Below are 27,527 nucleotides of genomic sequence, written 5' to 3' on the forward strand. Positions count from 1 at the left end.
AACAAAATAGAGGTTTTTGACAGGCCTGCATGTGACTTGGTTCTCTCAGTATTTACTTAACTTGAGCTTGTTTTATTTCTGACTAAGCAGGCAGACCATTCTCTTTCTCTCGACACTTTCTTTAAAGATGTAACACTTTTTGTGGTCAACTTCATGAAAAGGCTGATGTGAAATGAAAAAGTGAGGTCTGAGGTCAGTGATATTTGGTTGGAAACTATAATGTTATATTTGGAATATCCATGTATCAGTATCTCATTTCTTAAATGCTGCTAATATAATACAAAGGCAACAGTATTTTTAACACAGTTTATGAAGGTTTGATCTTATTTGACCTTGATGAAGAGGTCAAGGTTCAAACTAATGTGATATATAGAATCTCCATATATCATTTCCTATATGCCTATATGTTGTCAGTACTAACAATTGCAGTAATAGACAGCCCTATGTAGCATTATTATCGCGTTGACCATCGGTCTATTGACCTTAAAAGAGAGGTCAGAGGTCAACTGTGACATGATATTTAAGTCTTTATATCAGTACTTTCACACTTAGATTCTAGGTTTTAACGCTTTTTTGTCAGTTTTAGACGGATAAATTATTAGGTTGACCTTGAAGATCTCGGTGGATGTAAGCCAAATTTTAATGGATTAAGCTGAGTTTTATCAGAATTAATTCAAAACTTTTTGAGCTATTGTGTTTGCAGGTATGTGACTTAATCACAATTTGGACCTATTAGAAATGCAACAGGAATTTATTTGAAGTAAGGTACTTCATAGGCTAAGTTTCATGAAACTGAACTAGGAGGAGTTCAGGATCAGACATACAGACAAATGCTACAATCCAATGTTTTGGTTTGTTATAATTCTACAGACTCATTGATGTATTAGTAATGCTACACGTAGTCATCCATATTTTACTGTCTGATTCATAAACTGTATATAAAAGATGGGCATAGCCAGCATGATGTTACCCACTCGTGTGTGGGCATTTTGGCTACCTCCATGTTACTTTCTCAAGTCTCACATGACCAGTGAAGGATGGATCTGTCTGGGATATTGAAGACGTTGTCCCAGTGATAGCATAACCCACTTTATAATTTATTTGACTCTAAATAGGGCGACATTTTTAAAATTAACATTGTCCTGTGTTAAATAAGACTTAATATTGGCCAGTCATCCATCCATTCGCTTATCAGGGTCACGGGGGGGTGCTGGAGCCTATCCCAGCTGTCATAGGGTGAGAGGCGGAGTACACCCTTAACTTAAATATATCTGCAATCTTATGGTGAACAGGGAGAGATACCAGCCAGAAACAGTAGGGCAGGAATAATGTGTATCAGGCTTTGGCTACAGGGACAATACTTGTGAGTCAAGTTGGTTTTGGGCTTCTCGCAGGATTTGGAACATCACCAGACTTATTATTTAATCACAGGGCTTGTGAATAAGTCATGAGTGGTTTTGGAAGGCACTGACTAAAACCTTTTGTGCTGGACATTTCGTTCTGCCAAATCAGCAACAGCATTTTTTTTCTACTCCTCATTTTGGTTTGACAAGTTGAATCTTCTTCCTACGTACAATGTGAACCAATGAAACTATGCCTTTATTTGTTGTAATCTGATAACATTTCTCCCCCTTGGGCCCAACAGATGATCCGTCATTTATTTCTAATCACACTAATCCCCTCACATGTGAGCCATTATTTCTGAAAAATGAAGTGTGTCATCTGAGGTCTTGCTCCTGCTTGGGAAGTGAACAGAGCCAAGGCCTTATGAGAGGGTTCAGATAAATGACGAATGAGGACATCTGGAGAATTTTGTCAGGGGTGTGTCATTGACAAAGATACTGTAGAGACACAGAAAGAGAGGAGGACGGATGGGCCGACTGAGATGGCCAAAGGATGATAGAGGTATCAGATGGAGGTAAGAATAGGAAATATGACAAAGAGATCTAAGAAAAAAGAGATCTAATATGTGACTCATCTACAAAACAGCATATGAGAACATACTTGACTGATATAAAATTATCAATAACTTAGATCTGAGCAGGCTGTTGGTCCACATAAATCTAATGTAGCTTAACTGTAGGTAGGATTACACTGTAAATGGTTATAAGTTATAATCAGCAGGGTAAAGATATAAATGCAGCTACACACTAGATTCCTTTCTGATTATACTACCAAGTGCTTAAATACAGTGCTCGATAACATGAGGAACTGCCATTGGCATGACTTCTTAGATAAACTTGTAAATGTTAGGGTTTTGACGTAATCTAACCAAACGCTTGTATATCCAAGATGGAAGTTTTCCAGAGGCGTTAGGGTTTTTTTTTTTTTTAATGAGGTAACAAACCATTTTTATCTGAACTGGGCATGGAAAGTAGGCAGCGATCTGTGCAGCTGGAAAATTTCGCCAACTTAGGAGGTGCAAAAAAACTACATTTTCTATAATGGCCACATGAGGCAGGCCAGCTTCAAACACCCTGTGTTAAAATTCCCAACTCAGGAAAAGAAAAAAAATGTTTACCTCCTGACAGAAAACCACAAAATCTCCCCATTTTTTGCCTTTTCCGTTGGTGAAATACCCTTTTTAATTGTATTTTGCGATTTAAACCTACCACCTTATTTATGAGTATGGCTGCCTTTAATGGCAAGTGGGAGGTGTAGCCGCTTTGATTGACGGGTGTCTCACATGGAGCTGTAGATGCCAGACCTGAGGGGTTTTCTATGAAGGAAGTTCAGTATAGTCAGGCTTTCTTTGTGTTAGCTGGCTTGATGAAACTCCAAAACTTGGACATAATGGCTATCACGTCGTTGCTTATCAGCTTTTTCTGCTATCTATAAAGAATATGCAAAATATAATGGCTCCACATTAGAGCTTGAAACTTGAAAGTGAATACATTTAAAGATTAAAGGTTCCTGAGGCATAACCTACTAAAGAAGACGTGGAAATCGGTTTAGTTTGGCACCAGATCAAAGTGAAATTAAATTTACTGATCAACTCTGTATCAATGGTCTGATCAATTTTCTGATGTGTGTTCTATTACCTGTAGTTCCAGCAGTGTAAAAGAGACTTCCTGACAGATTAGAATAAAGTAGAAAAACATTCACACAATTTCTGGTTTTGAATTCATGCAGACACTAGTGACAGTGTGATGCATAGTGTACACTGTTGTATACAGCAGCCCTTCATTTGTGACTGTGGCAGCAGAGAATCTACATTAACATTAAAACAGGATGCAAATAAAAGAATCAGTGAAAATGTGGGACTTCCAGTGGATTTTAAAATTAAACGTCAAACATAAACTGTTCTCAAACACATGCGACCCACTTACACCCCTCAGATCTCTTAACTTTGTGGTGAATAACTGTAGCTACAGCTTGTCTGTACTGTGCTTTACTTTTTCCTCAGTGAATTAGATCATATTATTTGAATGTCACCTAGGCTTAATTAGCAAAAGCATGCGTCCAAGCAAAGCACCAACCCTGCTTTGCTAACCAAGCCTGCTAGCCTTAGCTGCAAACCTAGAACTCCATATTCTTGTCCAAATATATGAACTTCTAGCTCTAAAAACAACAAGAACAATAAATATTCTCTTCAAAGCCAGCAGATGACATCTTATCACGTCATTCAATGCTATAAACGTCGCTCTCTTGAGTATGATTGATTGGATAAAGTTGAAGGTCCAATGCTAGAAAAACATGTATCGTTTAAAACAGATTCAAAAGGAAAAGACAAAAAAAGTCACACAAAACCACATAAATCCACTGCTGTTGAAAACAACAACTTTATATTATAAAAGGCACTTTATATAGCCTCTGTAGAAATTATCCACATATCTCACTTATCTTAACTGCACTACTGTATAATTCTGTGTAAATAATCATTCTGTACAATACGATAATTTTTAAATCTACAACTGTTTATAACCTGCATAGTTCACATTTCTGTATAACTGTATATCTCATATTCTGTATAGTTTTTCATATTTATATCCTGTTCATAGCCTGTACATAGCTTGTACTCACTGCAGCCTGTACATACTTATAGTTATAGACTATTCACAACATACTTCATACCATGTACATTATAACATACCATAATAGACCCATTTCTGTAATATACTCACATATCTATATTATTGCTGATATATATTGTAATATATCTCTATCATGGCTAAAGCACTTCTGTATGGATGCAAACTGCATTTCGTTGCCTTGTACCTGTGACATGTGCAATGACAATAAAGTTGAATTCTATTCTATTCTATTCTATTCTAACAAGTAAAAGGACTCAGTGCCGTGGCCACAGAAACGACTCCGCTAGGCCAGCTTGACATCGCACAAAGAAGGGACACATTGATTCAGCCACGATGAGGCCTACTTCCCAAATGCCAAATGTGTGTTCTCATTAATGTTACGTAAAACAGTTGTTTTTTTTTGTTCAACTTTGCTGTTCATCTCATCTCTGACAGCCTTTGGATGCGTCACTTTATTTAGGCCAGTGTTGAAATAACAATGTGATGACACCCATTATCATGGGACCATATTTCGCAGCGGACTGGGCTTGTTTTCCATTAATGCAGTTGTGAAAGGGTGACCAGATTAGGAAACCCATTTCCTGTGTTTAAAAATCCTGGACAGTGCACGTCAGAGAAAGAGTGAATGAGTATCTGAGTAGGAGTTTGGCCACACCGCACTAATGGCAGATTTGAGAATTTCCTCTGCTGTAGGTCCCCTATTCAGCAGAAGTCTATTTTCCCTGAACTGTTATGAAAAGAGTAGGTGGTTAAACTGAAAATTATGCTTGTATTAACTCAGAGAAATGAGCTATCGTTTACTCCAAGCACCTTGAATTCAGCTGGAATGACCTCCAAGTAAACTGCTGCTTTCATTTCTTTTAAACTGCTCCCCTGGATGGTGGTCACACTGTAATTTTTCCTCAGGTTAAACCAGCATTTAGATGCAGCATATATGCTCCCTCTTAAACACAACCTCCACACTGAAGGCTCAAGTGCGGCTATCTTTAACTGCGTAAACACAACCTTTGTTTTGGTGAAGGCTCGGGGGCTGCTTATCACAGAGGTACGGCTGGGGATGTTAATGCTGCCCCTGGGAAGGCAAACATTAAGAGATTACCCAGGTAGTGGTTGCACTGTTAGTCAAATGGCAGCTTCCTCCTGCTTATTAATTATCTTGAATAAACAGTCTCCCAACAAGTTCGAAAATTTATGAGACAGGCCTGCAAACACACCTTTTATAGCTCAAAAGAATAAGATTACCTGGTAGGTCTATGGGTGGGAAAAAGACAGGCTTTAGTGCCAGAGACCAGAAAGCAGCTCTTTTATGCTTCCACGGACTGTTTGCTATGAATGCTAATCCACCAGGAAACCATCAAAGAGCGTCTGGAGGCACCCCGCTCACCTGACAGCTGGGCAGATTGTGCATGTGTGTGCCACTTCCTTTCTTCCTGTGAACTGGCCACCACCTTACGAGATCTGTGGTCAATTGTTTCTCTAATGTATTCCTAGAGTTGTCAGTGAATCTGAATGGACTCATCATCATAAATGTGTGTAAGTTTAATAACAGGAACCTCACTCAGAAGCTCAAATTTCTGTTAATAGTGATTCCTCAACCAAGAATATATATGACACCCCCCCCCAACCAAAGGGGACCTCTTTGCTAACCTGCAAAGAAATGAACAGTCTGTGATTTTTATTGTAGTTTAATTTTAATGGAGAGAGACAAAATATCAAACAAGTAGAAGTACACAGTACATAAAAGTTATAAATTTGAGCCAAATGTCATTGAGTGAAGTATGTTTTTGATCCTTTTACTACCTAGTCACAATTCTGGCTGCCACGGATTGGCTGTGTGCAAACAGATTACAATCAATGAATGAATCAATCAAAGATCAAAGAGCTGCCAAAGGATGTCAGGGACAAAACTTTAGACCTGCACAAAACTGGAGTGGGCTACAAACTGTTGTGACAACTTTTGGTGTGATTCTTTGGAAATGGAAGAAATATAAAATCACAATGAGTCTAGAGATCCATGCATGGGGTGAGGTTGATTATGAAAAAGGTGGTGGATCAGCCCAAAACTGCATGGGAGGAGCTTGTAAATCATCTGAAGGCAGCTGGGACAAAGTCTTAGAGTCTTGGAGCACTTGCAAAGTCCTGCTGCTCAAGAAGGCCCATCTTAAGTTTGCCATTGATATCTAAATGATTTCGAGAAAGCTTGGGAGAAAGTGCTGCACTCAGATGAAACCAAAACTTTTTGGAGGAAGAGAAATATTGAGTATAACCCAAACGGTATCCCCACATTCAAGCATAGAGATGGAAAGATTATGCTTTGTGGCTGCTTTTCTGAAAAGGGAACAGGATGACTGCATTCAGGGCCCAATAGACGGGACCATGTACTGTAAAATCTCAAACCAAGAACCTTCTTCTCTCAGCCAGAACATTGAAAGTGGTAGTGAATGGGTCTTCCAGTTTGGCAATAACCCAAAAACTACAGGGAGTGCAGAGTTATTAGGCAAGTTGTATTTTTGAGGAATAATTTTATTATTGAACAACAACCATGTTCTCAATGAACCCAAAAAAGTCATTAATATCAAAGCTGAATGTTTTTGGAAGTAGTTTTTAGTTTGTTTTAAGTTTTAGCTATTTTAGGGGGATATCTGTGTGTGCAGGTGACTATTACTGTGCATAATTATTAGGCAACTTAACAAAAAAAATATATATACCCATTTCAATTATTTATTTTTACCAGTAAAACCAATATAACATCTCCACACTCACAAATATACATTTCTGACATTCAAAAACAAAACAAAAACAAATCAGCGACCAATATAGCCACCTTTCTTTGCAAGGACACTCAAAAGCCTGCCATCCATGGATTCTGTCAGTGTTTTGATCTGTTCACCATCAACATTGCGTGCAGCAGCAACCACAGCCTCCCAGACACTGTTCAGAGAGGTGTACTGTTTTCCCTCCTTGTAAATCTCACATTTGATGATGGACCACAGGTTCTCAATGGGGTTCAGATCAGGTGAACAAGGAGGCCATGTCATTAGTTTTTCTTCTTTTATACCCTTTCTTGCCAGCCACACTGTGGAGTACTTGGACATGTGTGATGGAGCATTGTCCTGCATGAAAATCATGTTTTTTCTTGAAGGATGCAGACTTCTTCCTGTACCACTGCTTGAAGAAGGTGTCTTCCAGAAACTGGCAGTAGGACTGGGAGTTGAGCTTGACTCCATCCTCGACCCGAAAAGGCCCCACAAGCTCATCTTTGATGATACCAGCCCAAACCGAGTACTCCACCTCCACCTTGCTGGCGTCTGAGTCGGACTGGAGCTCTCTGCCCTTTACCAATCCAGCCACGGGCCCATCCATCTGGCCCATCAAGACTCACTCTCATTTCATCAGTCAATAAAACCTTAGAAAAATCAGTCTTGAGATATTTCTTGGCCCAGTCTTGACGTTTCAGCTTGTGTGTCTTGTTCAGTGGTGGTCGTCTTTCAGCCTTTCTTACCTTGGCCATGTCTCTGAGTATTGCACACCTTGTGCTTTTGGACACTCCAGTGATGTTGCAGCTCTGAAATATGGCCAAACTGGTGGCAAGTGGCATCTTGGCAGCTGCACGCTTGACTTTTCTCAGTTCATGGGCAGTTATTTTGCGCCTTGGTTTTTCCACACGCTTCTTGCGACCCTGTTGACTATTTTGAATGAAACGCTTGATTGTTCGATGATCACGCTTCAGAAGCTTTGCAATTTTGAGACTGCTGCATCCCTCTGCAAGATATCTCACTATTTTTGACTTTTCTGAGCCTGTCAAGTCCTTCTTTTGACCTATTTTGCCAAAGGAAAGGAAATTGCCTAATAATTATGCACACCTGATATAGGGTGTTGATGTCAATAGACCACACCCCTTCTCATTACAGAGATGCACATCACCTAATATGCTTAATTGGTAGTAGGCTTTCGAGCCTATACAGCTTGGAGTAAGACAACATGCATGAAGAGGATGATGTGGACAAAATACTCATTTGCCTAATAATTCTGCACTCCCTGTATTGAGGCAACAAAGAGTTGCTTAAGAAGAAGCACATTATGGTCATGGCGTGACCTTGCCAGTCTCCAGACCTCAATCTTGTGGAGAGATGAAGCTTGATTGGCCAAGCAATGGCCAAGAAACTTAAAGGTAATGTTTTGTTTGGAGATTAAACATGTATTTGAGTCACTGACATGCTAATCAGTTTTTAACTTTTATGTAATGTGTTTTTTCTGGATTTTTGGTTGATATTATGTCTGTCTCCATTTAAATGAAACTAACATTAAAATTACAGAGCTTTCATTTCTTTTTTTCTTTTTTTCCCAATTCACCCGGGGATCAAATAAATATTTCCCCCACTGTATTATCAGTAAGCTGTAATCTTCCACCTTACACTGGCACACCTAACATCAATCTGAGTAACAGCCCCTGTGTTCACGGGCTGCGCTCCTTTATGTAAAACCAGCTGGTATCGAGTTCTTGCCATTCTGTACATGTAATGGCTGGTAGTAAATGTGTGGCCCTGGGGCTTTGAAATCCACCACATCTGAGCAAACATAGATCGCCAACATCCCCCTTAAATGTTTGCGATTTAACCCATAGTCCAATGATTTTGAGGGGTAATGATTATCAGCTGTACCAATTGAGGGTATCAGACACACGCCTGCCCTGCTGACTGAGATCACACATACACACACAAACACTTGTACACATCTCGTTTGATTTCTCACTACAAGTGTAATCCTTTTTTAGGCAATAGCTGTTGTTAGCTTGTAAATTACAGCCTCTCTGTCTGGCAGAGCTTCACTCTGAAGCAGCCATGATTGATTCCTACCCATAATCTTATATCCCTCCATCGTGGGATGACGTGTTTTACCTGCTATGCACTGGCAATTAACTTGTTTCGTAACTAAAGGACAGTGCACAAAAACCACAAAGCCTCTTTTTGGGTCGTAAAAATGCCTTAGGTGCTACAAAATCTCCCCAAGGGAAAGAAGAGGTAAAATGTCAAGGTTATCGCCAACCATCAGTTTCCAGTCAACAAGCTGATGGATTAGACATAAACTGAGGACCAAATAGTCTTCACTGTATGGCAGCAGCATGCACAGTAATTAAAAAGTATACTAAAGGCAAAGAAAAAAGAAAAAATGCAGGCTATAGAGGGGGAACCCAACCACAGGAGGATCAGGCTCACTTTTAACATGCAGTTACAGATATCTGGATTCTACAGTATGTCATCACAACAATAAGTGAAAGGCCTTCAGCCAGAGGAACAGCCATAAAACCCAAGTTTGACCATAAAAGGCCAGCAAACATCCACATGGGATTTTTTAGGCTGGCAATCCAAATCATGTTCCATTTTAACAGAGCTCATGCTGAGGCCTGCGCTAAGATTAGAAACAAGAGACAGATGGAGGAGGTGGGCAAAAATAGGGAAAAACTGGTGAAGCAGAGGAGGAAAAAGAGGAGAGTGACAAATACGACGAAGGTTAAGGAGCCACGGGTTAGATGCAAAAATGAGACAACCCTGTGCAAGATAGACCTTAAAAGGAGGAGGTGGAAGAGGAGGGAAGCTGACATATGGATTTGATTACAAGGCGATGATGTCATGTATGTATGTCAGGTAATCAGCCCCTGGGCTATGTGTATTGTACACGCACGTGTGTGTTAGACAGCCCTCAAGTGTGCTGGGCAAGACCAGGCCTTGTCCGTGATGGCTGCGGAGAGGCTGTCTGATGTGCAGCAGAAACCACACTCAGTGGAGAGAGTGACTGTGTGTCTTTGTCTGACTTTGTCTGCTTCTGCTTCATGCAGCCGGTTGATCAGATCCTTAAACATATTGCTACGGGGCAAAAAATGTGCACATGTGTTATTTAAAAAAAACCACACACTTTGCTTTATCTCTGGTTTCCATCTGGTTTGGACATTAATGGTTTTATCAGATTCATACCTTGTATATATATATGCACAAATATGCACTCAGAAGCACTTCCCTGCTCCCCTGTTATCTGTGCAACGATTTAACAGCACTGGGAAACCTTACATTTAAAAGTAAATTGTCACAATATACCTACAGAGCAATTACCGCAAGCCTGTTAATTTCCCTTGTAGTGACAGCTTTAGATGAACTAAAAGTTAGCAGCTGCTGTTCAGGACGGGCCTCGACGGTCCAAGTTCGCCCAATAAAGTCACTGGATCCCCTCAACTGAATTCTGCTTACATACTTAAACTATAAGTTACACTAATTCATGCAATTTGGAAAAACCTAAACACCCACACCGCCAATATCACCAATATTGGCCCTGTATTTAATTGTTATTGGATCAATACCAAAATTTGCAGTATTATGCACGGTATAGTGCAGTACAGCACTACTCTTTGAATCTAAAAAGAGGTCTTTCATCAGCTTGTGCAGTTGATTTTAAGCATGATACTGTGCACACAGTGAGCTGTACGAGTGCGTGGTGAGTTCATGGATCCACTTCTGCACCTAGAGAAAACGCTTCCCCTGTGTGTCTCCAGCTTTCAGTGTAATTCAGTTAAATTTAATCTATATAGGGCCAAATCAGCCTCAAGGTGCATCATATTGTAAGCTATTATGTGTATTATTATGTTTTAATGTGAGTGTCAGTGGTTTTATCTTGTGTTTTCCCCTTTTGTTTCTGTACAGCACTTTGGGCAAACCTTCTGTTTTTAAATGTGCTGTATAAATAAATTGGATTTGGATTTAAATACAGTAATACAGAGAAAAGCTTTGCATTTGCAATCTAAGACAGATATTTTTGCATTTTTTTAGAACTGTGGCTACATTTCTCTGATTGTACCATATTATGTTGTAATTATGCACAGAGTGTGTGTGAGTACAGTTGCGTGTTGTTTTTTTTTTTTAATGGAATAGCAAAATGACTTGAGTCGATTCCCCCCCTGTCAAAGTTGCCCGTCCAGTTCATGTGGTCTGCTGCTGACCGTGGTTCAGGAGCTCTGTCACTTGCACAATTCTGTAGAGCTGTTCTTAGTCTTCAAATGCTTTGTGTAAATGTCATGTGTCTGACACACACTTATTATCACCCTGACATAATTTGTACTTCACTGTGATGTTATTCTCATTCTTTTCCCCCACAAATTTGAAGTAATTTTGCAGCATGTGCTTCGGAGTTGATAAAAGACTGATTTTGGTTATGCAGATCCATGTCCAAAGATAAACCACAATTCAGGAAGTCTACTTAGTGATGAAAGTTTCACCGTAAAATCATTTCAAGCTGCACCTAAATTTACAGAAGAAAAGAAAATGATCTTATGAAACAGGAACAAAAAAGGAACACACAATATTGTTAAATACTCTTTAAATAAAACATTGTTTTGCATAAATATATTTTTAAAAATCATCTGGTCCTTAGCAACATCTAAAATGATTTAAATCTAACCTGAGGTGTGAAACAGCATGTGGTAGATTTCACCATTTCATTGTATATTTAAACAAAATGAAGCTGAAATACAGAAGCAGTGTGAAAAGCTAAGTACATCCCATCCTTCAGTAGCTTGTAGAGCCTACAAGCTCTTTGTCACTTTATCAGTCTGTTACATCATTGTAGGGGAATTTAGGCCCTCTCTTCTTTATAACATCACTTCATTTTCCACCACAGCATTTCAGTCAGGTTGAGGTCTGAACTTTGACTGGTCAGCTATTCGGTTGTAGATCCAGGACAGATGTCCTAGAATACTAGTCTAGAATACTTTGACATGCAGAAGAGTTCATGGTTGACTCAATGACTGCAAGGTGTCCAGGTCCTGTGGCTGCAAAACAAGCCCAAATCACCACACCTCCACTACCGTGCTTCAGACTATATAACACACTATATGAGACGCAGCTCTTGGGGTTTTTTGCAGTTACTCTGAGCATTGCACAGTCTGACTTTGGAGTGAATTTGCTGAGACATCCACTCCTGGAAAGGCTGACAGTTATCTTAAATGTTTTCTGCTACTTAATAATCTTTCTCATTATAGGATGATTTGAAATCGTTTGGAAATGGCCTCATAACCCTGCCCACATTTATGGGCAGCAATAACTGCTTTTCTAAGCTCACTGCTGATGTCTGTCCTTGGCATTGTGTTAACACACGCCTGAATGCTCCAGAGCAGCAAACTGCCCAAACTTGTTTTGTAGTTTATCTGAGGTCATATTACCTCATTTCAAGACCTGGTGATTAATGTTAGAACTCAAACTCGGTGTGCTTCCCTTTAACCACATAAATAACAGAATCAGCCGATTTCATGTGACTTATCTGTCATGCATCTTTCCATCATTCCTTAACCAATACTTTTACACCTCAGCCAACTTCAAACTCTGAAAATAAGGCTTTACTTTTCCTCCACAGCTGTAGGGTAAACAGTACAATTCAGCTGTTCTTGTTGTGATGACAAAGATGTATCATCCCCAGTCAGAATCACACCGGAAACCATGATAGTGTCAGTCTGAACAAAGCACTAGAAAGCAGGCCATCAGTCTTTCAGACCCACTAATGCTTCATGTACGAGATAAGCACATCATGTGTCATTCGTACACATCTGGAATTCCCACTAATACCAGGTCCAAAAGAACATGTCGAAATGGCGGAAGACCGTGCCTTGAGACTGGATGAGTTCAAAAAGCACACGTTGCTCATCCAAACCAAATCCCAAACCTTCATTCTTCTGTGTATTGTCAGCACTATAGTCATTCCACTGAGGTTGCATAACACCTCTTCATCCCCACACTATTTGTCATTTGGCAGAGGCTTGTCACAGCAAACATGTTTGTGTGGCCTGCTCTTGTGTTTGATCCTTGACATCTGTTTCAAGTGTACAGTACTCAGGGCTCCGAATATGTCCTGATTTAGAAACAGGGTCTTATTTTGGATGACCGAATTGTTTGTTCCAAGAACAAACACTTTATTGCAGGGAAATGGGGAAAAACACATCGCTATAACAGATCGTGCTGATGGTAATCCATCACACTAAGTATTGCACTGTGCAGATTTTCAAAAGGTTGAAAAAAACAGCTCGTCTATGAAATGAGTGAAGACTTCAGTCTCAGAAAAGTAGGCAACGATGTCTTTCTGCTTGTGCTTTAGCTTCTCATCTCTTTGGTCTTTAGCTGTTGAGTAACATGTGACAATTCCCATACAGAAAGCTCTACCCAGTCCCTCTCTTTTTAGTTGGTGATATATAACCTGTTCAAGACACCAAACAAAATCACATTTTGTGTGTTTGCACAGGAACTTCCTGACCTGAAAGACATGCTATCTTTGGCTTCTACCAACACTCTTTGCACAGACTTGCTTTTCACACAGCCTCATTCATTGTCCTCCAACAACAGTCTCCTCCAATTGGTTAAAAAACACTGTGATTAATTGGATTTTTTTTTTAACATAACTTGTTGGGCCACATGTTTTGAGTTTACTTCCTTTTAGGAATTCGTGAGTCGTGTCTGGCACCCGCTGCGACTCACGAACGTTGCTCCGTGCGCTATTAATGAACAGACATAGACTCAGATTGTGTATGCTGGCATCCGCTGTATCGGCTAAATTGAATTTTGCTTGGAATACGCCACTGGACAAAGTTTGGGTTTTACATTTTCGGCCTTAAAGTTGTCCAGACTCTGGTGAAAACGCTTCCTAGATGCTTGTGGCCTTGAACGCTAACTCAATTTGAATGTAAAAGCCTCATTTCCAGTATTATTGCATGGTCAATGCACAATTACATCCTGTGATGCCAGAAATAAATGATAATACCGACTTTTCCTCATACTGCATAGTATGAGGAATAAACAATTTTCCACAAACTGCAGACATTTTTTTTGTTTCCTTGCCAGCTTTAGTCAGGCATTGGATGGGCGTGTAGATTGAACACTTGCGAGCCTTTAATCCTGGTCATCAAGTAAGTTTAACTTGGTCATATTTTTAACATATTAATCCTGCCCTACTGTCGCTTTAAATTTACCCAGAAAATCCAGTTCCTTCAGCTCAGTTGGCAGAGCTCGTAACATTTAGCAACAGTGACCTCAGCCATTGTGAAGCCATGACATATTGTATTTAGTGGGCAGGAGACAGGAAGACTCTTGCCCTCGTTATTCCCTTACACTGCTGGAATCACTTATAACTGCGACTGCCTGAAGCACGTAGAACATGCTTTGTGTTTTTACAAACTGTTATGCAACTCATTTACTGTCTGCCATGCATTGTCACCTTACACCGAGCATGAAACCCTGCCGTTCTCGCACCATGTTTGTCAGGAGCTAGTTATGTCACTCGCTGAAATGCTCCTGAAGTGTCACCACTCCTATTGTCTGGAATATACTGGGCACATTTATTCCCACGAAAAACTGGGAAACCTCACTTAAAGATTAAATTTGCGCCCCTCATGTGACAATAGGTGACACACTGTGGCTTCTGTCTTCAGTTAAAGGCTGAGAATTTTCAGAGTAAGGTGAGAACACCCCCGATGAAGAAAAAAATTAAGACTTTGGCGTTATGAGCCAAACAATGTGCCACGGATAAAGACTGATGTGCGCTGACTTAAGCTGTGATTACATCACAGTGTGGAAAGCCATTGTTTTGTTTGTGGAGCCATTAGCTTAAAGCCACTTTTCACCACACAGGTAAGATGTTTAACCACCCAACCGTTGCTTCAGACTTTCTCATAACCTGGCTCAGTCCAAAGGCAGAGCTCCAATGTGTAATCTGTATACTTTGGATTTTGAGAAGATAAATAAGCAAATAAGTTGTGAAAAATATGCTGGGAAGCAGATGTTGTTTGCTCCTGGGCCATGATGGCTGCTTTAGATTCTATGTTTCAGCCTCCAGATTCATATTTAATAAAAACATATGACCATAGTCACACAAGTTTATTTTACTAGAGAAAGTAGTTCTGATGTGTATAAGAGACATTTCTCCCCATACTCAGATCACTTGAAATACACCAGCCCACTAAGTGGGGAAAATTGTAATACTAACCCCCCCCCCCAATCATCAAAAGCAGGCCTAAAAACAGACAGATATCCAATTACATATCTAATCATCTTACTTAAGCCTTCTTTCTATTTCTGCAGGAGACTAAACAACAAATGACTGGATTATTAATTATTAATTGGCTATGACTCAAGAACATTATCTGCATCTCAATCTCAATATACTCTTGGTGCACAGAACAAAACTTCTACTAGCTCGCTCTAAATTTATAAAATGTAAGCTTCTTACATGTAAAGTAATCATTCTTATTTTGTTGTGCCATCAAACCACTATATATCCACTGCAGACAAACCTACAGTGAGGGAAACTTTGCTTTTTAACCATTAAATAGTCCCACTTTGTGTCTGTATTTAATACAGTTTGCACACACAACACACACTGTTTTTATTAATGAGCTGCTTTTTTATTTTTACATATAAACTGAGCAAAATATGTTAATTTTAGAAAAGAAAAGTACATCAATACACTATTAACTTACTTATACTAGGCTATATGCAGTCATGATAAAATCTTGTATGCTAGCTAGCAGCAACCGTATTAGCATAGCTATTTTAGATGAATAACCTGAAGATTCAAATGAAACTAGGAATGTAGCCAGAACAAATGTTCATGATACCCTACACTATGTTGGCTACCCTACCCTAGGTAACATAGGCAGCATATAAATCGAGCGCTCTAATCTATCCTTATGCGCTGAAGGAGGAGGGTGCCCACAAGCACAGGACAACTATATGTGGAAGATGGTGACCAGTGCAGCTGCTGCAACTGAGGTTTTGCAGACATGTGACCACAAACCACACGATGTTAGCTTGTGTGCCATTTTTTGAAGTGTGAGAATCATGGTGACAATATAGGATCGAGTGAATAAGACCCCAGTCATGCAGGCCTACAGACCAGTCAGTGACCGCCTGGCACGTGTATTCCCCAACCAGTTGGTAAAAATCCTCCGAGTGATTGTTTTGGGTGCTGGGATATTGCTGCGGTTGTAGTTTGAGTGGAACTGACTGACTTGCCCAGCCACTCTCCAAGCTGTAGTGAAACTGTCCAAAGTCGGATGCAAGGCGAATCCAGTTTGTGTCACACTTTTTCAAGTTTATTACCGCTGAGCTTATAGTTATTATTTGTAGAGAAATAACTACAGGAAATCTTAGCAATCCTCTAACAACAAAACCAATTACAGGAGGTTTTTGGTACTGCTTCTTTACCCAATGACAGCCAGCAATGCCCCAGAACTTCTGTAATCAGTTGGTGAATACACATTTTCCCCTAGCAACCAGTGACTGTATCATGTCCAACTATTCATCAGTTGCCCACATGATGTCACATGAGATACTTCAATAGCTCCACCCTTACTCACTGATAAGAAAAGCAGTAAGAGTGGGGTATGGAAGTACTTTGTGTTGTGGGTGGATGAATAAGGGGTGATAATTGATTTACTAAAAGGCAATATGCAAATGATTCTTTTGTGCTTTTCAGACAAAGGAAAGAGATATTTCCAGCTTAGCGAAGCACCTAAAAAATGGCATCCAGATGTGTTCAATTCAGCATACAACAATATCCAAAATATTATCATTCTTATGCTGAAATACACATGTTTATTTAAGATAGCTGGAACTGCTGTTGCGAAATCAACTTTGTTCTGTCAGCTCAGATGTTTGCAATGACTAACATTATATAAATGCTTATACTGACACAATGTACCAAACAAAAAACAAGACTTGTTTTGGCATCGTATTAGGTAAATCAAGCAAATCAACTCATATTGGTACAAAAAAAAAAAAAATCTGGTTTCATAACATCCATAATTAATTAGTTTTAAAACTGCAGTCACCCCCCCTCCCCGAAAAACCCCGAAAAAACTTCAAAATTAGGTTCAAACGATCCTTTTCCTTTTCAACAGAATTCACAGAATCCCACTGAGCATGTGCGGAGAAATCATCGTTACTCCAGCCATTTCCTAACTGTACTAAATGAGGTAGTAAAAATTAGCTCTCTACTACTTTTACTTCTGACATTTATGGAAAAAAGCAAATAGTGCTTAAAAGTTTAAAAAAAGAAGACCTGGCTGACATAATGGGCCATGTTTGTTGAAAGAACAGGTCAGTACTTGGTAACTAAATCTGCCATTATGTGCACAAAAACACTGCCTAGGGAGAAGAAACTACATTTTATGTTTTTTCATCACTCTAATATGCTTGAAACTAAATAGGTTTTAACTCGAATTTCCATAATACAGCATACTAACTGTGCTCACCGCTCCATGACACTAAACAGGTTCTGCTACTAGGTGGCTATAAGGGAAACACTCCCTGAGCTTAATCAGCATCACTAACAAACCTTTTGAGAGACTAAATGCCAGGGGATCTCTTAGGAGTGGGCTGTGTATACATTTCACAAAGATACAGTATGCGTTACAAGTCTTGTCATGTTCTCCAGCACTGGTCTCAGTTACAAATCCGCATCCAAGAATCTCTTATTAACTTTGCAAGCTGATTATTTTTTCCCCTCTTCTGCCTTGGCTGAAAAAAATGAGTTAAGCTGACAAGACCCATAAGGACATACTGTAACTCGAACTCTTCATCTGTCCTCGCTTACTGTTCGGCCTCTAGAGCACTGACAGACCGTGCAGATATTTCACACATTACACACGACAAGGCATACCTTTTCCCTTCTTATTTTTTTTGTGCCACAACCTTTAGTTAAACAGTTACTCCAGCAGGCTTGCTCAAGCGCAGTTACACATGCGAGCAAGCACACCCCCTTCTTGTGAGCCTCTGCAATGCAAAGCTCCATATAAGGACATGTTGATGATGTAATGGTCCATAGGCAGGGAGCACATCCCTTATTGTTTGGTCTGACTGCAGGAATGCCCACATTACTGCTACTAAGAGTCTGAGAGTCAGAGAGAGAGCGGGAGAGCCGAGAGCCCGGGTGTTGTACGGCAAGTTGATCATGAGCTTGTGGCAGTAAAGCTGGGAGAGAGAGCCGCTGGCACAGGTAGGCACACAAAACATTGCCTTTGAGGAGAAGAACTTTCAAAACTTTAAAAGAGCTGCTCCCTTGATGAGCCTGAACGCACACAGATTTTCAGACTTGCATCTTGTCATTCTGGTTGTTCTTTTAAATTATATTTTGTATAGTTACTGTAAGTTACATCTGAAATGTGTCTTCTTTAAAACAGCTGCGTAGGAAAATTAAGACATTAGATTCTACTTAATTAGACACCATTGTGGGTGTTTTAATTCCCAAGTATCTTTTTGCATATTTGCTGAGAAATTCTTACAAAAGTTGAATGAATTTAATAGAAATGATCGGAAAGGAGCACTTAATATGACAACTAAAATATGTAGACTGTAAAATTAGGGAAATCTAAGGTAAGGTCCTAAATGTTCCTCGTTGTGTACTATGTAAGTCACATAATAAGCAGAAATTAGTACACAATGTACGCCTAATTGAATTACACACAAATATTTGGGTCCCATGTGTAACGACAAGAAAAATGACTGTGTGCGACTGAGTGCGTGTGCAATAGCAGATGGCATAGTTCTGTGATGATAGTAATAAGTATATTGTATTAATTCAAGTCACACCAATTAAGAGTAATGTCATTAACTGCATTGTATAAAACAGCAGCTGTGTTTAAAGTAAGTAAAACAGTTTTGGTGCTTAAGACCCGAATGTTTCAGGAGAGTCACATCCAGGTCTCTGTTTGGTTCACACCATGTTATTAATCATAATACCACTAGCAGGAAGTTAATAAATACCCGAACAACATATATCACGCGTTTTGATTGCACTCTGGGGGCATATCACTTGGCCTGTGCGGATTTTAAATACAGTCCGTGGACCTCATCAATCAGTGTCCTCCCTTTGAACTGTTGTCACACCAGCATCTGTTAAAGAAGGAGGAGATGTTCATGTATGTGCACAGGAGATATAAGTCTATACATACATGACCTAATCGCTTGCGGTGAGGAAATGGCACAGCAACCCGCAGAGGAGGCGCAGCGGCACTTTACACACAGCGGGTGAGCCACAGTTTCCAGCATAAAAACAGAGGGAAGCCCTCAGCAAAGCTGTAATGTGTGCTAGTGTGTCTCCCGTATGGACTTGGCTAAGAGTTCCCGACTGGATGTTTCCTTTTCTTTGAGTGCATTCATGATATCGTACATTTGAGAGAAAAGGAAAATATAATATAACATTAAGATATCCACTCAAGGACCCTAACACACTAAATCACTCAGTACGACTTGTTTTTCCATGACACTTAACGACTAACATTGGTGAATATGCATCTGTCTTCCTGGGGAAACCGCTCTGAATGAAATTAGTACCTGATGCAAAGTTTGCACAGGCTGCTCCATGAGTGGTAATAGTGATAGCTGTTAAACTGTTATGTGACCAGCTCTTTTTTCAAGAATCCCAGATCTCTGCGTAAAGGAGCTACACTCTTGCAATGCTGAAAATGTAGCGTGATGGGGTTCAAAATGTAGCCCTGAAAATATGAAACACATAGTAAATTAGATGGTGACAGCAGGTAGGTTGAGCTACTAACCATCATTTAAAAGTTTGATTGTACTTCCTTTAGGTGCCACCTGAGGTTGGCTCCACAAAGGAGTCAATCGTGGAAGGCTCCCATTTTAAAATGGAAGACCAAAGCATTAGAAAACATGTTTTCAACTTTGACCAAAAAAAAAGAGGAAAAAGAAAAAAGGTTTTGGCCTCTATGGATAGATTCCCCCTCTCATAACAACTCTAAGTGGGATAATTTTTTTAATAACTTATCCAGCTGGACAATTGAGCTTCCCTGACACAGGTAGTTGAAGCTGATCGGAGTCTGCTAAGCCTCATCCACTACTTTGAGTCATTATACTGGACCTCTTCACTGTATGTATGTTGCATTTTAATAAATTATCTGACTAATATTAGATTATTATGGTATAGACCATCCAAAAAGTTTTTCATTTAGATGTGCTGAGGGAAATTCTACTACTCTATTATTTCTAACTACACTAATTACACTAATTAGCTGATATGGGTCTGTTGTGTTGCACTTTGTGAATGCAGCTTGCTAACCAAGCTAGCTAGTATTAGCTGCTAACTTAGCCATCCACCCTTTTATCAATAAAAGCTAACGTCTGGCTCGAAAAAAAGCTTTGGCTAATATGGTAAGGTTGACAGCTCAAGGTGTGGAACAATGGGTGACATCACGATAGATAAGTCCATCGTATTTTTTTTCACCAAGTGTCACTATGTCTGTTTTTGCCCCATCCATGCAACATGCAGTGTGCTCTAAATTATATCTAACAACCCAAAATGGTCTCAGATGTTGCTCTGTTGGCCAATTACATTCATCTCTCTGTGTGTCCCTGATGAGAAGAAGTCCGGGAACAAATTATCTGATTTAAAGATTTTTTTCTGTACCACAGAGTACATCAGGCACAGAGTAATATAGTCCTACAAAGGAGATAGAATTTGTCTTTAGTGATGCAAAGTTCTCTTGCATGCAGTAATTTGGATTAATATCCATTTCAGGACTTTTTTTTAACGTGGTTTTTGGGGTTTTTTTTAAGCCAGAGTGACAGAGTTTCCAGTAATACTAGGGAACAAAGTATGTTGATCTTTCTATTTTCGCCGATGACATCACTAGGAAAACAGTGGGGACAGAGATAAGAGATTAAATAAATAGTGATTACAGACTGGTTTGAAAAGGACATGTCTGCCTGCTGTAGAGGAGTTTTGCTTTGCAGCTTTCACACGCATAATCTAATCAAAGAAAACGCAACCTTTCAGCACATGCATGGCTCCTGATGAGGCGATAAGTATTTTGATGACACCACTGGCAAGCACTTTGTAGTCCTGGGCTTGATTTGCAATCAACATGTGTAGGAGATAGCTTGCTCTTGTTTTTAATCCTATGTTGATAAAACCCAGACAGAAAAGTGCAAGTCCTTGGGGCTATCAGATTCCTTGAAACGAATAAGCATGATTAGAGATTTGTTTAATACACTGTTGAACACCATGTCACCTAATAACCCCAGCATAGCAGCCATATCAATCCCCTATATGCAAAAATCAAAGTAGTTTATTCAAGACATAAATCATTTTTTTAAAACTGACATACGTGTAAGTGTGTATTAATATATACCACCATATAACTTCAACTTCTTCATGTAATTTCACCAGAATAGATCAAAATGTGTAGATTGTCTCTGTTTTAAGTTAAACTGGAATATAAGTAGTAAAAGTGAATAGAGCTTTAGTAGTTGTTTAAATGTAATTGACTGAAGTTTAAAGTAATATACCGGGGAACCTTTCCAAAAAAATGGTACTAAAGTATAATAGTTGAGTAAATATACTTTGAGTTTACCATGAAAAGCTAAACTATAAAGGATGGTGCAATCTTGTGTTGTGTGATACTATAAATTTTGGTATCGCTCGGATACCAAATACTGGGTGAGTATCGCTGATACCAATACCGATACCGATAGAGCAGGGTGTCATGATTTATGAGATGAATCTTCATCAGTTTGCAAATTATTAACATATGTTAATGACCAATAAATCACTGTGACTTTTACTTTCTACAATAATTAGTTTGCACAACAAAACACACTTTTAAGCTTTTCATGCATTTTGAAACTGGGTGTTTTTGGCACCTTGAAATGTAAATGTGCTTGTCTCTGAAGCGCTTTGGGTCACCTTCTGTTGTTTAAATGTGCTATAAGCAAATAAAACATAAGAAACAGAAAGGTTCAGACAATTTTCACAGTGCATGTTAGAGTTATATTTATATAAAGTATCAACCCTGGCGCTTCAGTATCGATACGATACCGATACCAGCGTTGCTATCTATATTTGGATTGATCTAACCACCTCTAGTGCAATGCTCTACTCTGACTATACCCAATATTAGAATGGTACATCTTTATTAGAAAATTTCAATATAATTTACTATAAATAAGTTTATTTTTACTTGTCCATAAAAAGATTTCCTCCCATAATGCATTACAACCACACTAATAATTAGGTCTTATTATTAATCATGCAAATTTATATGTACTTTATTGGGTGTTTTTCTGTGTAATAGCAGCACATGGATCTAGTTACATGTGTCCCCCTAAATCCAACTGCCCTTTAGCAGCTACTGAAGAAAGAAATGACATACTGCTGTAGAAGTGACCCACCCTACTGTACCACACTTACATCATGGCCCACAACCCAAGTGTACATGTGGAATTTGTGTGTGTGTGTGTGGGGGGGGGGGTCTTCTGAATAAACCCTGCGGAGCTGTAATTGCTTTTGGAAGCAGGGGGAATTCCTTTAAAAGTATAAGAAAAAAAAGCAGGGTGGGTAGGTGGTGGTGGGTTTAGTGAGGGGGAGGAGGGTTGGTAGTAGAGGAACCCCTTAATTAAAGGATTGTTCCATGCCAGTGGGCCATCTGTGTGGAAACGCCTGGCAGACGCACACACAGCAGTCATAACATATTTTCTCCAGGGGCTGTAGGCACTTTGGTGATGCATGCATGTGCCAGACGCCTTGACCCGGGCTGCACACTGTACTTAAGGGACTACAGCTGCATCACATGGCAAACATATTCTATAGTATAAAAATATGGGATTTCATTAGTTGTGGAAATATAAATATTACATATGCTACCCTGTCGGGTCTTGTTATTTTTCTTAAACAGACTGCTTCTGATTTTATTTTATTTTTGTCAGTTTGTCAGCTGTGACAGACATTAAAAAAGTTTACATTCTAAAGTGTTTCTCATTTTTGCTTGAATCCTGATTTCCTGATTTGCTCTTGTGCAATGATGCAGTTATTTCCTTCTATGAGCTAACAATCAGGCCTCAGATTTAGATTATAAGTGGGTCACAGACATATTTTATTGTGCTTGCAATATGTCATGTTGTCCAGTCAGATGATCACTTTCAGAGGTCAGCATTTGGCTGTGTGTCTCTTTTCTGACAGGGGACGTAGGTCTTACGCTACCCCCTCACCCACTGTGGAAACATTCGGAAATTCACTGATTGTTAAACTTAAGACCCACTATTTAGAGTAGGAACTCAGGTTTCCAAAGCATATGAGAATTAGCTGGCACTGAGGGAACAAAAATGAACCAAAGGTATTTCAGAACATAAAGTGATGCTTTTTTTTATTATGTGTTAAACTTTCCATGACATAAGAACTTTATTCCTCCTTAGAAATGCTGGGAAAATAACAGTGTTTATGATGTGTCAGAGCTTGGAGAGCTGGACTGTATGGATAACAACAGTGAGGGTGTAGAGTTCCTTTAGGGGTTTTCTTATATAATATTAGTGGATAAACAGGATTAGCATTTTATATATTTAGGTTTAGGATGCTCTATTTTTACCCTCTATGGAAGACTTAAGCAGCCAAAAAATAAATAAATAATAATTGAGAAATTATCAAAAGATAACAAAATACAAAGGTAAATATTAAAAGGAAATATCAACCTATATAAGGTTTGAAAAATTAATTAACGCCTATTTTTACATTTTCTATATTTTGTGCTTTTTAATTAAATAACGTACTTTTGTCAGGAAAAAAGCTAACTAATCAAATTCCTAAAAATCATGTTCCTTTTTTTCTTTCCTTTTATTACAGGTTAAAGCTGTTAATTGATCAGGAAAAGGCCTACCAAGAACGCAAAAACGAAGAAAACAACAAAAAGGTGGCAAGCCTCAAGGAGGAGCTGACAAAACTCAAGTCGTTTGCATTGATGGTTGTGGATGAACAGCAGCGTCTTACCGAGCAGCTGAATCAACAGACAGCTAAAGTTCAAGAACTGAGTGCCAGTTCTTCACAAGCCCAGGAAGAGCTGAGCTCAGCTAATGCTCGTCTGCAGGAAGAGGAGCAAAAGGTCTGTCGCTTGGAGGCTGAGCTGCGTGACCAAGCCAGTCGATACCATCAGGAACAGGAAGCCATGACTGCCAAATTAACCAGCGAGGATGCCCAAAACAGGCAGCTGCGTCAGAAGCTTTCAGCTCTCAGCAGGCAGCTTGATGAGCTGGAGGAGACCAATAAAACCCTGCGCAGGGCTGAGGAGGAACTGCAAGAGCTGAGAGACAAAATTAGCCGCGGTGAGTGTGGAAACTCTGGCCTCATGTCAGAGCTTGAAGAGTTACGAAAACGGGTACTTGAAATGGAGGGGAAGGATGAAGAGCTGATCAGAATGGAGGACCAATGCAGGGACCTCAACAAAAAACTGGAGAAAGAGGCCAGCCAAAACCGGTGCCTGAAAGCTGAAGTGGACAAACTGAATCAGAGAATCATGGACTTGGAGAAACTAGAGGATGCATTCAGTAAGAGCAAACAAGAATGCAGCTCACTGAAAAGCAACTTGGAGAAAGAGAGGTCGGTGTCAAAGGTTCTGACCAGTGAGTTGGAAGTCCTCAAAGTCAGAGTCAAAGAACTGGAGGCTGCTGAAAGCCAGCTGGGAAAGACAGAGCTGACTCTGAAGGAAGATCTCACCAAGCTAAAGACTCTCACAGTGATGCTGGTGGATGAGAGAAAAGCAATGGCAGAGAAGCTGAAGCAAATGGAGAACAAAGTCCAGAACAGCACAGGCAAACTGCAGGCTGAACAGGACAGAGTTACATCAGTTACAGAGAAGCTTATTGACGAAAGCAAGAAAGCACTGAGATCAAAGGCTGAGCTTGAGGAGAAAATCTGCAGTGTTACAAAGGAAAAGGATGACTTGAAGGCAAGGTTAAGAGCTGAGGAGGAGAAGAGTAACGATTTGGAGTCTAAAATAAGCTTGATGAAGAAAAGGTTGCAATCACTTGAGACAATAGAGAGAGAATACCTGAGAAACAAGGCTAAAGAGGAGAATATCAAAACGCCAATTGCTAACCGCTTCCAGCAAGAAGACAACAAAGTAAAAGATTTGACCCAGGAAGTCGAACGCCTCCGACGCAAGTTAAAAGACATGAAAGTGGTGGAAGGCGAATCATTAAAAACAGAGGCGTTTGAATCGCTGGAGAAAAGATTTAACAACGAGCAAGAAAAAGCTAAAGCCTTGATGGAAGAGCTGGAAGTATCTAGAAAAGAGCTTTCAAAGTACCAGCTGGTTGAAAAGAAAGAGTGCAACCAAGAGCACGTCCTTTACAAACGCCTTAAGGAAGAGGAGGCCAAGTCCAGCCATTTGACCAGAGAGGTGGCAGCTCTGAAAGAGAAGATTCATGAATACATGGGAACAGAAGAGTCCATTTGCCGCATGAAAACTGACCACTCGACACTGCAGAGAAAACTGACCCAGCAGGAAGTCAGAAACAAAGAACTGGCCAGAGAAATGGAGACGCTCACTCGAGAGCTGGAAAGATACCGACGGTTCAGCAAAAGCCTTCGCCCAGGAATGAACGGCAGGCGCTTTTCAGACCTGCATGTTTCCACTAAGGAGGTTCAGACAGACCCACTTGATTTCATGTCTCCCAACTGCAAGGGTATGCCACCGCTGGAACGTGCAGTGGTGAACGGCAAGCTGTACGACGAGAACGAACCGGAAGAAAATGCTAATTACAGCAATGAGCTGCAGCTCACCAAATGTAGCCCCTCGATTATCAATAATGTAAATAATCTTAACAACAACCTGAAAAGAGCACGAGGCCCACTCCTTAAGAACAAAGACGCTCCTCATCAGGTCAATGGAAAAATGCAACCACGGCAGAACGGCAGCCATGTTCAGCCTGGAGACGTCGTGCTGACCCACAGTCCTGGGCAACCTCTGCATATTAAAGTGACACCTGACCACGGACACAACACTGCAACGCTAGAGATCACAAGTCCAACCACAGAAAACACCCAGTCATTCACCAGCACTGCTGTCATACCCACAAGCGGGGGTCCACCCAAACAAAGAATTACCATCATCCAGAATGCATCTATATCCCCTAATGCAAAATCCATTTCCCCAACAGCAAAATCTAAGAGCTCCTCTGTGTCTGATGAGCCATGTTCACCAGATAGGGCCCTGTCACCTTTTACTATGGCTACATACTCCAGAGCGATGACCCCAGACTCCTGTGGCTCTGTAACCCCAGACAGAGCCATGTCACCAATACAAATAGTATCAGTGATGACAGGCACCCCCGACCGCACCTTATCCACGGAGCCAGTCGAGGTTGTTGGAGGACACGCCGTCTTCCGCGTGACCCCCGAAAGGCAGAACAGCTGGCAGGTCCAGAGGTCCCCCAGCTTGGGGCCCAACGTCATCACCACAGAGGACAACAAAATCCACATTCACTTAGGGAGCCCATTCATTCAGGGCATCAGCACTTCGTCCCAAACGCAGAGTCCATGCCACACGCCTGGACTTCCGGAACAAAGGACTCAGGTGCTTGCAAACTGCAGTTCTCCTACTGTCAAAGCCAACAGCAAAATCACAAGTAGCATCATGATTAAGCCCACCTCCACCCCAATCCAAAGGCCATCACAAATTACAGTAAGTAATGCCTACGACTGACCTGATAACCCCCAAAACCTTCCATCCCATCCTGCCCATAAGATACCTCTTATACCCCAACTCTATACCCTAAAAAAAGTCTGATTTGCTTCATTTTTGATCTTAAACAGTTGAATGTTTTACTTTTCATTTTTGTTGGTTTGCTTGGTTCTGTGTGATAAAGTTCAAACAACTGTGTGCCTGCATGAAAAAAATAAAGCACTAGAACTTGAATTAATCTGACATAACACAAGGTTTTAACTTAAGTGCACTTACTGTATTGTACTCAGTGGCACATTTGCCATGTAGTCAGACTATTCACACTGATGTATCGTACCAATTTTTATACTTCATACTCCACATACTGCATTATTATTAAGTTGTTTGCTTTCCTGAGAATTAAAGTGTGCAAAAAGAAGTATGTTTTAGTTTGTCATCCATGCTTGCCTATTTCATTTATTCACTAAATCCAGCATGTTTTGAATTTTTTCTTTTTAAAAATACATATAATGTGGGAATATGCCAATAGATTAAAATCAGCTCTTTGATTTTGATTTGTGTTGCATGCACTGTAACGTTTTAACACTTAAAGACTTGAATCCAGTGAGTCAAAGTCAAAATGGCTGCAGATCACTTTCCGTTAGACTCAAGTGGAAGATTTTTCAGAATAAAAAACACAGTGCTTATGTTTGACCAGATGACACAAAAGCAAAGTCAAAAACCCCTCAGGGATTCTCACATGGTTGAGTTAAAATCATAAGCTGATGTCATAGTTTCTTCTTCGGGACACAGAAACCCAGTAACTGAGAAAGAAAACCACAGTTGTGTGAACTTGGGAGTTCTCTTAAATGACATAATGGAAACTCTGCTTAAAACCTTTAAACCTTAGTGCAGCGCACCGTAAAGCTGCTGTGGAAGGTGAGTCTTGTACTTTTAAAAATGCAACAGCCGCAGTTGTTCTTCAGCAGTGGTTTTTCAAACATAACTGAAACAATCTT

The 27,527-nt window shown here is 40.0% G+C and overlaps 1 protein-coding gene across 2 annotated transcripts in view; it reads left to right on the forward strand.

Annotated features, from left to right (window-relative positions):
• filip1l (filamin A interacting protein 1-like) overlaps positions 1–26,947 on the forward strand; it is a 103,561-nt gene extending 76,614 nt beyond the window's left edge. The window contains exons 1-2 of one of the 2 annotated variants that reach the window (XM_040037790.1): positions 17,291–18,059; positions 23,694–26,947. In XM_040037790.1, coding sequence (XP_039893724.1) covers positions 23,809–26,550 — 2,742 coding nt within the window. In that variant the 5' untranslated portion in view covers positions 17,291–18,059; positions 23,694–23,808 and the 3' untranslated portion in view covers positions 26,551–26,947. Of the gene's footprint in view, positions 1–17,290; positions 18,060–23,693 lie in introns of those variants that run through there. The other variant, XM_040037712.1, reaches the window with a different exon arrangement.
• The last annotated feature ends 580 nt before the right edge of the window (positions 26,948–27,527 follow it).

The sequence above is a fragment of the Simochromis diagramma genome, unplaced genomic scaffold (genome assembly GCF_900408965.1).
Source record: "Simochromis diagramma unplaced genomic scaffold, fSimDia1.1 OVJJ01000411.1, whole genome shotgun sequence".
NCBI classification, from domain to species: Eukaryota; Metazoa; Chordata; class Actinopteri; order Cichliformes; family Cichlidae; genus Simochromis; species Simochromis diagramma.